This window comes from Gobio gobio, assembly GCF_949357685.1.
Source record: "Gobio gobio genome assembly, chromosome: 10".
NCBI classification, from domain to species: domain Eukaryota; kingdom Metazoa; phylum Chordata; class Actinopteri; order Cypriniformes; family Gobionidae; genus Gobio; species Gobio gobio.
Genome location: NC_137116.1, coordinates 10,319,352 through 10,334,319, shown reverse-complemented (window position 1 = coordinate 10,334,319; position 14,968 = coordinate 10,319,352). Strand labels below are relative to the sequence as shown.

The following is a 14,968-nucleotide window of genomic DNA, read 5'->3' as shown; positions in this document are numbered from 1 at the left end:
TATTTAACTTCTGGTGGGCCGCCTTCCGTATTCAAAAAGAAAGTGCAACACTTGCACTACGTCCGACATCATCGTCGTGCTTTCTTCGTTAACCCACCAGAGCCGTGTGGAGTACTTTTATAATGGGTGGATCCACTTTTTTTGGACTTCAAATTTCGCGCAGGGTACTCCAAATATGTGCCGCAGAAGTACGATAGCACACGTCATTCATGGAAATCCCTATGAGCATCATACTGTCGGTGAGCTGAATAAACAGATTGAAACGCTTTGATTAAACATGACTAAATGCTTGGAAAGATGTTTGACGTGTTGCTTTTTCAAATGTATGTTATAAGCGAGTCAAACTCGCAGTAATTTCACACAGAGCAGCATTTATGACTGATTACAGAGCTGTCCTGTACTGACAAACTGCGAATAAAAGATAATCGCAGCCTTTGCAATTTCATAATCGCGATAAGCGCAATTTCATGTAAATTGCGATTTATCATGCAGCCCTGCTTGAGGGTGAGTAAATCATGGGGTAATTTTCATTCTTGGGTGAACCATCCCTTTAATGGTGGTTAGTTTTACTCTGTAAAACCTGACATTTGAAATAATAGTCAGAAAAAGCTCAAAAAAATTTATGGAACCGTTTATTGAACCTTAAGACAAATCTAAAAAAGTTAGCATATGTTTTTTCTTGAGTATCATATTGCATGCATCAGGCTTCTATGGCTCATATAGACTGATATAGGGAGAATATGGAGTTCAGACTCAAGGAGGAGAAACACCCGAGTTTTATTCAGAGGCTCAAACTGAGCAAAAATATACAATTTGGTGCATATGCTGATATGTATGTGGCCGAAACGTTGCCCCTGAAAATAGTCCCAGCATGCTCTCTGTGCAAGCAGGTTGTCACGCTAGTTATGTTGACCGAAGTTAGCCTATTTTCAGGTGCTGTGTAATATCATTGCTCCGCTGCACTCATGGTACGGCAGCAATCCTTGATTATTATGCAGGAATGAGAGTATAGTTCCTAATATCGAAAGTCTTTGGTCATTTTTGAGCGAGATGCTAACGGTCTAATCAGATTCAATGATCTATGCTAAGCTATGCTAAAAAAGTGCTTCCGCCAGACCCGGAGATCGGCTGAATGGATTTGAAAACGGTAAAACTCAACTGTTTAACTTTAGGGGAGTGGGAAAAATAGATGCGTGTTCCTTTAAAAGCCTGATGGATCATTACTCATATTTTAGCATGATTTTTCTAAGAAAATGATGTATGGATAATGAAGTAAACCTGAAGAGCTGCTTCAGTCCTAGAAAAATTACTAACAATATAAAAGTTATTCTTATGTTTAATGTCAGTAAAGATTTCACAGCAAAAAGACACATGAAGCACAAGCTGTACAACACTAAAAGGTCTTTTCTTGCTAAAAAACTTGCTTCTGATGGAGCAGCAGTTGATATAATCTATATTATTTCCCTCCACTCATCTCCTTTATGTCTCATCGTAGTGAATAATCATGTGTTTCTGTGTAATCTCTCCGTGGACCATTGTGTTCCTCATCTTCACCGTGCTGTAAACATCTTCCCACGCTGCTCTGCGGGATGCGAGGGCTGCAGCGCTGCGTTTCCATGCACCGATGACATGGCTTCATCCTCGCGCCCAGCCGCTCTCATGCATGACATCACACCTGTCATGATACTCGAGTTCATTTCGATCTGCTCAAGCGCACTTTACTGCAGGACTCCACGCAGCACTCTGGCAGAGTGTGCACTTCTTGCAAACATGGCAATTTTCACTCTCTTTCTGTTTCTTTTTTTTAAGGCCCATCGGGATGAAATCCAACGGAAGTTTGATGCCCTGCGTGACAGCTGTGCGGTATGCAAATGAGCTTTTTCTCTGCATTTCTTGACTCATCAAATGTGACCCACACCAGTTTTACTTGTACAGATAGAATATGCGGATGGTGCAGGTTTCCAGCAATTAAATCATTCAATAAAAAAATACTTTTTTTTCCAATATCAAGATTTTAGTTGGTAACTTTTAGGGTCCTATTTTATCGATCTGAGCACATGGTCTGAAGCGCATGGCGCAGGTGCACTTAGGGCATGTCGGAATCCACTTTTGCTAGTTTAACGACGGGAAAAACGGTTGGCACAAGAGGCGCATGGTCCAAAAGGGTTGTCTCTAGTCTCTTAATGAGTCATGGGTGTGTTTTGGGCATAACGTGCAATTCCCTTCTCATCTCCCATTCCCTTTAAAAGCCAGTTGCGCTCGCACCATGGAGAATTTGCTATTTAAATGTGAGTGGAAAGACTGAACGCTTCTCCAGAGAGGAATCCTTTTAATTTTTCATATTTAAAAATGTGTGTGTGCTGCTGCGTATCCCTGTGTGTGTAATAAGCAGAGTGTACGCGTTGTGCACCCGCCTATAGGTGCATATTACTAACACACCCTTTAAATAACAGAAATATTTACTGCGCTGTTGACCAACACAAACCTGCTCTAAAGTCAATAGTGCGTTTTTTTTCTGTTATTTAAAGGGCGCGTTAGTAATATGTGCACAACGCACCTATACATTTGATCAATTTAATGCATCGTTTCCAATTAAAATTAATAATTCAAAATACAAAAACAATATTGACCTCAAACTTTTGACCTCAAAGTTTTTTCCTAGTTCTAATTAATATGATTAATATCTTAATTAAAATAAGCATGCATTGTATGATATTTATAAAAGAATAAGAAAAATAATTTTAAATATTTTTAGATGAAGTATATAGCATGTCACAACAAATAATATTTTATTAACAAAGTTCGGGAGGAGCATGTTCAGATAATTGACACGAGTGGAGAGCACTCAGCCAATCAACAATAAGAGTTATATATACGCAGCAGTCTTACCTCCGTTTGCTGACAGTTTATCAGCATCCCTCCACCACCCCTTCTCCACACTTTTAGTTCTAACCACTGCATACACGGTTCAGGACCAAATTCTGAGCTCTGAGCTCGGAGCCCGGACAGCACGCCAAATACGCATTTAAATTTACTCCCTCTAAATGATATGTAAGTGTGAACTCGTGAATTACTATATTAATATAGCGTGTTATTCAAAGTGCTCCTGCATCTTTGATCACCAAAAAAAAAATTCTTTGAAAAAAAATTCATGCTTTAAAATAGCTTGAATGTAACTGTACACCCGTGCTTCATTTATCGCAATTAGCCCCGCCTCCACTCACTCACACCAGCTCAGAGATCCACTCAGTCAACTTTACTGTAGTAAACGCTACACAATGGCAAGCTGAAATACTATTTTAATTCAGCCATATACTGTATGTTTGAACCGGAAACTGATTCAGAAGGAGGAAGAGTGAATTATACAAGTTTTTATATACAAGTCAGTGTATCAGAATGACGTTTTATGTATCGCTCTCTACAATGTCGGCCGCATAATGGTAAATATGATTAGCCTTTTGCTTGACCATGTTATCAAACGGCAAATAATGTGTTGCTAATGTCACACAAATCAGCATCCTTGTGCCCTATTGGGATGGTAATTGTTTCTCGTGCGGTCGTATGGTATTTTCATCATTTACAGTGGCTAGTCTGTGATTTTATTGCCGTCTGAATCCAGAATGTCAGTGTTTTTCTTCCACCACCCACTTAAAATCCCCGGCTGAATTACCTACTGTTTTTTGACAAACACCATGGACGTGTGGTAATTTAATTGCCGTCCCAATCCACATCTCTGAGTTTTCAAAAATATATCACTTCAAAATTCACTGTTTATATCCTTTTTGTCCACTGCAGAGCACCGTATCGTTCACGCTATATTGATTAATGTACCCTATTTTTCATACCAACAGAAAAATACACCGGATTAACCTGACTTCTCTTGAGACTCCCCCTGTTTCAGAGAATAGTTAAAGAAATAGTTCACCCAAAAATAAAAATTAGCCCATGATTTACTCCCCTCAAGTCATCCTAGGTGTATATGACATTCTTCTTTCAGACGAATACAATCAGAGTTATATTAAAAATGTCCTGGCTCTTCCAAGCTTTATAATGGCAGTGAATGGTTGTGTCGTTTGTGAAGTCCACAAAGGTGCATCTATCCATCATATAACTGCTCCACACGGCTCCGGGGGTTAATAAAGGCCTTCTGAAGCGAAGTGGCGTGTTTGTGTAAGAAAAATATCCATATTTAAAACTTTATAGACTAAAATAACTAGCTTCCAGCGGTCAGCGGTCAGCGGTACGTAAGTCGACTAACGGCGAAAGAGTGACCCCTGACGTGATGTACAGGAGCATCTCAAGCTTTGACGCCTCTCGTGGATAGTGCTGGACAACAAACTCAAGCCCTTCTTCTCTTATATCGAAATCCTCCGTTTCTCTTTAAAAATTCTTATTTTTGACTTCATGACCGGTGACCCATTGTTTTGCTCTATCCTATACGCATGCGTCAAGGGTCAAGGGTTACTCTTTTAGTGCAAGTCGACTTGCTGACTGCCGGAAGCTAGTAATTTTAGTCTATAAAGTTTTAAATATGGATATTTTTCTTACACAAGCGCATCGCTTCAGAAGGCCTTTATTAACCCCCTGGGCCGTGTGGAGCAGTTATATGATGGATAGATGCACTTTTATGGACTTCAAAAACAACACAACCATTCACTGCCATTATAAAGCTTGGAAGAGCCAGGACATTTTTAATATAACGTCTGAAAGAAGAATGTCATATACACCTAGGATGACTTGAGGGTGAGTAAATGGGCTAATTTTCATTTTTGGGTGAACTAACCCGTTAATGATATGCTAAATCCTGCCCCCGCACTGACGTGATTGGTTACAGCATATTTGTGACGTAGAGAACAAGGCCGATTTCAAACCGTGTCTTTGGTTCACTGCAGTTTTAAGGAGAAAATACTCAGCAATGGTGCGGGATTATGAATTTGCACATGGCTTGTCTTAAAGCATATTCATAACACCACATAGACATATAAACACCATTTAAAAGCTTGATTTTCACCACAGGGGGTCTTAAAAAAACACATGGTACTTAATTTTAGTGAGAAATAATGCCGTCCACCATTTTGAAATCTGTTTCGAGACATCCAGAAAGTCAGGACTGGGTGCTTTTGTTTGCATTGCCCCTGGAGTGCATTTCATTATTATCAAGCACAGAGCATCTCTGCCCTACTTTCACTGTCCACCCACACTCAAGCTGTTTGAGCATCTCCAGCGCTCCAGCTCAACCCATGCGATATTCTCACCCGGCCCCAGCGCTGTTTTTAGACGCCCATCTTCTCTTCTCTGCCGAGGGGTTATATTACATTTCTCCTTCATCACACACCTTTGCAACTGTAACTGGAGCTCAGATGAACTTCTAATTTTGGAAATGAGAATTTCATTGGCTTATTCAAATGAAAACAAAGGGGCTTGCTTTTATAAGATGGGAAATATGTGTGCCAAGTCAAGCACCTCTATTGCTGTTGCTCACACTCACGGTTAAGGGTAGTAATAGTTGTTCTCAGTGTTGAAAGCCTCGCTGTCAGTCTCAGACAGGAGAGCGGCGTTTGCTCTTCGATCTATCTTTCGTAAGCTCTTATAATCCCAGTCCCTGGGTGACGGCTTCTTTCCGCTAAACACGCTTTGATCTTCTCAGTTTTTGAGCTGGAAGAGTATGAAATAACATTGTATTCCTATGCACTTTTATTTAGTTTATTAAAGGCATATTAAATGCCTGTGCATCACTGAAAACAGTGCTTTTTTAGCACCTTATTTTTTTTCTCTTGACCATAGATGACACAATATCTCATCTCAACACAGGATATAATATATTTTCATAATATACAAAAAATAGATTTATATATCTTGGCAATTCATCTGAATATCAATATTCAAAATAGTGATCTATGACATTGTCTTAGCTTTTAGTTGCATGTTGTGATTAGTGTTTTTAATTTAATACTTATTGTAATTCATGGGATTATTATTCAATAAATCCATTTCAGATGTCTTCGCTATTCATTAAAGCCTATAGGCTAACCGAGTGAAATCCTTTAGTTGCTATTATGACAGATCTTCAGTTAAATATGGGAAATCAAATATGTATTCATATTTCTTTACGTAAGTCATATAATAAATTAACTTTTCAGATGAATCTCTTCTACTGGGATTCTGCTTTGTCTGTCAGTTATTTAATTATTCAACTAAATTGTCAATAAATAAATAAATTATAGTTAATAGTTTTTGACACGTAAAAAAATTATATATATATATATATAATGAATAATATCAAGTTTGAAAAATAATATCAAAATGTATCACTCTGTAAAAGTTGGTGGGGTAAGATGACCTCTATGAATAATTTAATATTTTGTGATAAGTAAATTAGCAAATGTTTCTGTTTATTTCTCTTAATAACACAGTGGGTGATACATAATCATTGAATTTTCACTCAGAAATTGCTAGTCAATTTCACAATTAATTACAAAGAAATGGATAATAACAATTATTTAAACATGAAATTTTGAAGTATATTTTGAGTAGTATTTTATTGTAAAACATACTTCAAAAACGTCAAACAATATGTTTTATACTTTGCTAAATTTAAAAACAAATGTACATTGTTCTTAATATTTCGTTTTTATTATATTTTTTAATTAGCTTTTAATTTTATATTTTTAGTTTTCATATTAATTTTAGCTCAATTTTTTTAAATTTCTTTACGTGCTTTTGTCATTTTATAAAAATTGTCATTTTATATATTTTTTTAAATATTGCTGTTTATTTATTTATTTTTTATTAAAAAAAATTTGTTTCTGTTTTTATTTATTTCTATTTAATAGTTTTAGTGCTTCAATTTAAACTTATTTCAGTTCCAAGGCAACATTTCTCATTTTTGTTTGGTTACGTTTTTCGATTTTATTTTATTTTATTTTATTTTATTTTATTTTATTTTATTTTATTTTATTTTATTTTATTTTATTTTATTTTATTTTATTTTATTTTATTTTATTTTATTTTATTTTATTTATTTTATTTTATTTTATTTTATTTTATTTTATTTTATTTTATTTTATTTTATTTTATTTTATTTTATTTTATTTTATTTTTATTTTTATTTTTATTTTTATTTTATTTTTTTAATTTATTTTATTTTATTTTTTTATTTTATTTTTTTATTTTATTTTATCTATTTTATTTATTTCTATTTTATTTTATAAAAGTTTAATAGTTTTAGCTTATGATAGCCCTGCTGAAGTGAGGCATATTTCCCGTCTTATCCTATTACTTTTCTAATCTATCAGATTTCCACTGGAACAATATTACAAAAAAAACACCTAGCAACCATCCAAAACACCCTAGCAACCACATAGCATCGTACGAACAGCCACTAAGGAGAAGACAGATGCATTTCTGGAGGAAAATAACCTAAACGCAGGCTAAAATACACTAGAGAGAGCCACTAGTTAAAGTGGGTCAGTGTGTGTGAGCGTGGCGCTGTGCCTTTTAACAGTAATGACAATAATAACGAGCGCAGGAGCCTCCTCCGCACCAGAGGAGTGTTTGGCACTGCTGCTCTCCTTGGCGTGTGCGTCAACACACTTGACCAGAACTGCAATTTCAGGCAAACCTGCATCTCTTGTGTTTGTCAGATGGAAGCGTTCCGAAGCTTTGGAAATGTGTGAAGTGAAAAGAGAAAACGCTTCTAAAAATGGTTTAAGTTAGAAGGGTTTCTGATAAAGTTCAGGCACTCTGCATCATGCTTGGGGTGATGTTAAAGTCTTTCAGGACATTTCTCGACAGGATTAAATACACTGCAGGACTGGAAGACATTAGGAAGAGAGATGGGCACTGGCATCAGGATATGATCACACTGTTCTTTAGTAGGAAACCGTTTGTTAGCACACATACCTCTGACATTTTAGCAAGATTATAGATATCTGGACCGCTTTGCAGCTTATCATTATTCTTAGCATGTAAATGTCATGCTGTATGAAAACTACATAGTTAATAGCCATCATTCTGTACCAAGTCTGAAGTGTTTTTTTTATTGATTTTAAAATAATTTTTGGCTTTATTAACAAGGCTGTAAAATCAGTAATATTGTGAAATATTATTAGAATTTCAAATAACTGTTTTCTATGTGAATATATTGTAAAATGTAATTTATTCCTGTGATCAAAGCTGAATTTTCAGCATCATTATTCCAGTCTTCAGTGTCACATGATTCTTCACAAATCATTCTAATATGAGGATTTGCTGATTATTATCAATGTTGAAAACAGTTAGGTCATGTCAGTTGCGTCATGTCCCTTTTTGATCAATTTAATGCATCTTTGCTAAATAAAAGCATAAGTTTCTTTCCAAAAATCTTACTTTTGAATGGTAGTGCAGGGCTCGACATTAAGCAGGTTCATGTGCTTGTCTTTTGGACAAGTAAATCTGTCATTCACTTGTCCGAGGAAAAAATTTGAAGTAATATTCTTACCAATGTTCAATCAGCTTTGACATATTTAAATCTGCATATTTGTGATATTTTTACCTTTTATAAAGGGCGTTTTTTTCCATAATCTTATTAAATATAGACTATGCTTCAGCTTTCAGCTTTCATTTTTTATTTTTTTTATTTGATCTAGAAATTAAATTAGAATAAGACACTATAGGGCTGTTACCAATCAAATTAAATAATTTACCCCCCAAAAAAATTACGACTTCATTAAATAATGTAATGAGATTGTTTTAAATATGTTTGAGTATACAAACATATTCAGAATATACCGTCTTAATGAGTGATTCATTGAGTCATTCATTTAAATGATTCATTCAAACGGATGATTCATTCAAGAATGAGGCAGGCCCTGTCCCAAATGGCACACTTTCGGTCTTGTGGACTTACTATGGCCGCTGCGTGCGCGTGTCCGTTAAGTCCACGAGACCGCAGGGTATCCCATTTGTAATTTTAGGTCTCAGAAGGGTGCTCGCGAGCGCCCCCTTTGAGGTCGATATGCGCCCTCGATGCGCACTTCTGCCGAGCCCGCACTGGTGCGGGTTACGCAGCGGACTTCTTCCCGGCAGTCAAAGCGGCGTTATGTCGTGAAAGTGCGGACTCAGAGGAAGACCGTGAGGGTTTAGGGTGCCATTTGGGACAGAGCCACAGTCGTTTACGAATAGGTCATTGAATCTTTGATTCAACCGATTCATTCAAAACACTGAATCATTCAGTAACACACCGTTGCTGTGAGATGCGTTATGGTTCTGCTGTGATCTTTGTTTGGAACTATTTTCGCTGCTGAAATCGAACAAAAACAGTCAGTATATTCAGGAAAACAGCACTCTTGGTTCTGTGATGTTGCTTTACTGTAGGCTATCATATGTTATAAATATAAAAACTTCACAATTTTAACCGTATATGTTAACTGAGTTTCTCTGTGTGAGCGGCTCATTTGTTATGATTTCTCCTCATGAGGCTGCGTGAGCGTCAACAGCGCAAACTTGTTACCGTCAGTTTATTATACATTGATTATTATTATCGCCACTTACACTAAATTAATGCAGAATTATTGTTGCATTTTGGTGATTCCCTAGTTATTTTTTGACGTTTTAATCAGCTTGTCCGGTCGGGCAAGTAAAATTCTCTTTCACTTGCCCCTTCAAAAAATCAAGCATTAATGTCGAGCCCTGTAGTGTATGTGTCATGTATATCTGTGACCCTGGAGCACAACACCAGTCATGCGTCTCACGGGTATATTGGTGGCAATAGCCAACAATACATTGTATGGGTCACAATTATAATTTTTTCTTTATGCCAAAAACCATTAGGATATTAAGTAAAGATCATGTTCCATGAAGATTTCCTACCATAAATATATCAAAGATGTATTATTAGTAGTAATATGCATTGCTAAGGACTTCATTTGGACAACTTTAAAGGCGATTTTCTCAATTTTTTTTGCACCCTCAGATTCCAGATTTTCAAATAGTTGTATCGGCCAAATCTTGTCCCATCCTAACAAACCATACATCAATGGAAAGCTTATTTATTCAGATGATGTATGAATCTCAATTTTAAAACCAATTTTAATTGGTTTTGTGGTCCAGGGTCACATATAACATGCCGTTACATCACTGTTTGTTTTTGCACCTGCATCAGGTGATCACGGATCTGGAGGAGCAGTTGACGCAGCTCACGCAGGAAAACGCCGACCTCAACCGACAGAACTTCTACCTGTCCAAACAGCTGGACGAGGCGACGGACGAGAATGAGGAGAGACTGCAGCTCAAGCAGGACGTGGAGCGCCTGCGCCGGGAGGTGGCCGACCGAGAGATGCACCTCAACAACCAGAAACAGGTAGAGTGAACACACACACGCCTAATCACCTACTTATACCACGCCCTAAAAGTATGTGCTGTGATTGTGAAGAAAAAGTACATACTTTTGAGTGTGTAGCAGAAGAGTAGGCAAGATTTGGGACGTACTACTTCATCATAATTGCGTCTTTAATGGCTTAAACTGGCCTGTCAATCATCTTGTCACAGTTAAAATCCCCCACATCCAATTTAATTTCCTACCGTTTCGGAGAGAAATGTAGTAGCACGTTGATCTGCCAGTCGTGGGTCTTTCATGCGGAGACTATCCTAATGTGTTTGCAATTAGCGTAATGATGCATTTAAAAGTTAATGACCAAACATATCTTTCAACAGTTCACAATGCTGTTGCAGATGAAATATAATGTGGATAACACTGAATCAATATTGTGTCGTCAGGTTAAATACTGACTATTAATCACTCAAACCCCTTTATCTAAACCTCTCTACTTAATCGCCAGACTCACACATCCACCATGTTTGTAGTTTTTTTTTTACATGTTTTATTGGTGTTTGTAGTTCTAATGGAATCCCCGTCTAATGTGCAATGGGTTGTGGGCAATATTAGCCGTTAGAGTGTGCACGGATCTGCACTTCGGATTCTAACTGGAAAAAACATACTATGATTTGGGACCAAGCGGCAACCTCCCGCAGTTTCTCTTGAAGCCTATACGGAAGTGACTTAAACTGCAGTTCATCGACTGGCCACTAGAGACAGACTCCAGAAGGGAGCAGAATCTCATTGAGCCTCATGGTAAAATGCCCAACTTTACAGCAGAAGAACACATGTTTACAGTCTGGGACAAATTGTGGTTTTGGTCTATATGACTAATTTTGCCCTTCATGACAACTGTGAGGGGGGGTGAATTTTTTTAGAACTCATTTGTTTACATTATATAAAGCCTTAAAGTTCTGCATAATTAAGGGGCATAACTTTGAGTGACAGGTGGATAGCCATTTAACTGCTGTCTGTTAGTCATCACGTCAGCTCCGCACACGTCCCGCCTTTTTGCCCATATTTTGTTATCCGGGAGTGATGCGCGATGATGCGCTGCCAAGATGGCGTCGGCCAGCTCGACCTGACTTTATGCTTTAAAACTGCTCTTCAGAATCCTTTGGGTGACGTCACGGACACTACGTCCATATTTTTTTACAGTCTATGTTTGGGACGCACTAATTCTAATTTTGAATACTATTTAGGACGGATAATATGCGAATTGGGACGCAGCCACAGATACATGTGGACGTGGCGGGAGCAGTGTTAATTTCGTTGATGAATAATTTTCGTCATAATTTTCGTCAACGACCTTTTTTCACTGACGAAAACGAGATGATAACTAAATAAAAACTAGTGTTGGATGACAAAAACTATGACGAAAATCAACTTTCATTTTCGTCAACAAATAAAAACGAGACGAAAATGTTAGGGAGGGTCTATTATTGAAGAGATCCAGCCAGAACTGATGTCCTGTGTAACAGATGCGCACATCATTTGGACGTGCTGATCTAACCACTGGAAAACACGGCGCTGTTGAGCTTCTACAGGCTCACGCATCCCCAATCCAGCGCTCCAGAGCGGCTCACAATCAATGAATAGCGCACATTTATGCCAGGCAATTGTTTATGAACTAATGCTGATGAGTAATGACAAAGTTTACTTTACCATGTTTATATAGTAATATGTTTTAGACGTTTGTAACAATGCATATTTTTTCTCCTCATCTAAACTTGAATGAGCAGCTGCAACTGCAATATTAAGGTGCATTTCAAAATAAGAGTCCTGGTGTATTTCGAGCTTGTTTATCATTAAAAGTCACGCATTATATATTTGTTTTTTGTTACACAATAAACTGTATTTAATTTAATTCCCATTTAATTCATAGTCAGGAGGAAAGACCAGCATTTGACACATATTCAATAAAGTATCAGGGTTATAATAGTTAACTAAAACCATTAAAAAAATCTTCATTACTTGAAATTAAATAAATGTTAATTGAAATAAAAAACACACTTATCTGAAGCTTTAGCTCAACCTGATATGGCCTACTAACTAAAACAGAAATACAAAGTTATAAAACTATATAAATGTTTTTAAAAAACAAACAAAAAAGTGAATTGAGCTCTCTTTCGTGTATTTTTAATGTCAAAAACAAAATTATGTCAAAATGTCAGTTCAAGTGACAGTCGATTATGCAATGCTTAAATGCTTAATGTATTACAATTGAACTAAACTCATTCGATTTTAGGAGACTAAATCTACTGTAGAATAAACAATTCAGGTGACTAAAATATGACTAAAACTAAATGGCATTTTAGTCAAAAGACTATGACTAAAACTAAATCAAAATTTGCTGTCAAAATTAACACTGGGCGGGAGAGAGATGTGGGCTGAATTTAAAGGAACATGCCACTATTTTTGAAAATAGGCTCATGCGTAATATCATTGCGCCGCTGCACTCATGGTACGGCAGCAAAGTTCCTTGATTATTAAGCAGGAATGAGAGTATAGTTCCTAGCCATATCAGCCTAGAAAATAGCAACTCATTTTCCATCGGTCTTAGTACACGATGTAACTACAGAAGAGTCAAGTTTTAAACAGGAAAAATATTTAAACTCTTTGGTCATTTTTGAGCGAGATGCTAACGGTCTAATCAGATTCAATGATCTATGCTAAGCTATGCTAAAAGTGCTACCACCAGACCCGGAGATCGGCTGAATGGATTCGAAAACGGTAAAACTCCACTGTTTAACTCTAGGGGAGTTGGAAAATGAGCCTATTTTCAAAAATAGTGGAGTGTTCCTTTAAGAGCCCAACTCGAGCCCATGAGCAGTGATGAGCAAACACCAGTAAACTGACGAGCGCAAACCTTAGTAAATCACCTTGTGTGATTCATTTAAATACTCTCCTTCCATAAATGTTGTGTCTGAAAGGGAAACTCCTACATGCATATGCAATAAGATCAGTCACAAAAATAACCTTCCACGCCTTTTCAGTACTAATGTTTCACTGCGTGTCTTTAGTAAATCCTCACCGTAGATTTTAACAGCAAAAGAGGGTTTGTGCTGCCGCAAGCTGTTAGTAAATCTGGCCCCAGAACTTCCTTTTTAACTCAAAATTATTATTTCATTTTATTTCATTTAAGTTGTTCTGGTATTTAGTGATTTAGTTCAATTTTCTCCTTAGTACTTCACCAAGCCAATTTTCGAATCTGAATAGGCATTGACATGTTTGGGGTCAGTAAGATTAATTTAAACATAATTAATTATTTAAATTAAATATTAAATACGCTTAAAAATAAATGTATACTTTTATTTTACAAAGATGCTTTAAATTGATCAAAAACATCAGTAAACCATTTATAATCTTACTTTTTTTATGCTGTTATTTAAAAAAAAAAAAAGCTTTTCAACATTAATAATAATCATAAATGTTTCTTGAGCAGCAAATCCTCATATTAGAATGATTTCTGAAGGATCATGTGACACTGCAGACTGGAGTAATGATGCTGAAAATTCAGCTTTGATCACAGGAATAAATTACACTTTACTATATATATTCACATAGAAAACAGATATTTTAAATTGCAATAATATTTCACAATATTACAGTATTTTTGATCAAATAAATGCAGTCTTGGTGAGCAGAAGAGACTTCTTTCAAAAACATTAAAGAGTCTTACCAACCCCAAACTTTGAACGGCACTGTATGTGCTCATGTACTTATTTTTGATGTCCAAAAAGTTTATTTGCAGTCCTTATCTGCAGTTTAGTAAGCTCAAAGGTTTGTTAAAGTTTGTGGCGTAGTACAGTACGTTCTCATAATTTGTCATAATATGATCGTTTCTTGAAAAGTGATGACACAACAAATAAACAGCAAATCACAGCTTTCCTCCTCAGTGGCAAAACAAAGCTGTTTAATAAGCTGGAAAATGATGCTCGCAGGTTCTATTGTTTTGCGTGATGATGGCGCAGCGAGATGAGAGGTGTGTGTGTGTGTGTGTGTGTGTGTGTGTGCGGTGATGTATGCGCGTGGGACGCGTGTGTAGGTGTGCAGTCCTCGCTGTTGTATAACAGTAGCGGATGGTAATCATAGACGCTGGTAGGAGGCAGAGATGTGTCATATTCACTCGCTGCTCCCCTCTGCCCTGCCAGCGTTGGACTTCACAGGGGCAAAAGCGCACGGGCTATATTTGGAGACTCTCTCTCTCTCTTCGGGTCCTGTGTCTTCGTGAAATGTGGTGCTATCCAGTCCTGCCACCGAGATGCACTTCCAAGCACATCTGCCGGATGTAAGACACCCTCGAGCCCTCCTGCCGGCTCTCCGAGAATCAATTCCGATTGGCAACGGCTCTGAATTCCGGATCTGCTAATGGAAGTCAAAAAGGAAAAATCTGCCGCTTTCCTTTCCGCATCTATCAGCATAATTTCGGCGTCATATCCTGCGGTTCCTTAGATCCTGTCTGTTGGTTTGCAGCAGATGTATTGAATAAGTTATCGCCAATCTGTTTCATTTTATCAAGGTTCTCTGCGTAATAGAAATCCGGAAATATCTGGTCATTTTAAAAGGGTCTGGAAAAGAATTGGAAATTAATAAAATCATAAAAATAAAAAA

The 14,968-nt window shown here is 37.0% G+C and overlaps 2 protein-coding genes across 2 annotated transcripts in view; both read left to right on the top strand.

Annotated features, from left to right (window-relative positions):
• The window catches only part of rab35b (RAB35, member RAS oncogene family b), a 761,740-nt gene that overhangs the window by 177,530 nt on the left and 569,242 nt on the right, over positions 1-14,968 (top strand). The window lies entirely within an intron of this gene.
• The window catches only part of citb (citron rho-interacting serine/threonine kinase b), a gene marked incomplete at both ends in the record, with an annotated part of 92,513 nt that overhangs the window by 39,589 nt on the left and 37,956 nt on the right, over positions 1-14,968 (top strand). The window contains 3 exon segments of the mRNA XM_079826492.1: positions 1,810-1,863; positions 10,142-10,345; positions 10,349-10,432. Of these exon segments, the coding sequence (XP_079682618.1) occupies positions 1,810-1,863; positions 10,142-10,345; positions 10,349-10,432 (342 nt within the window).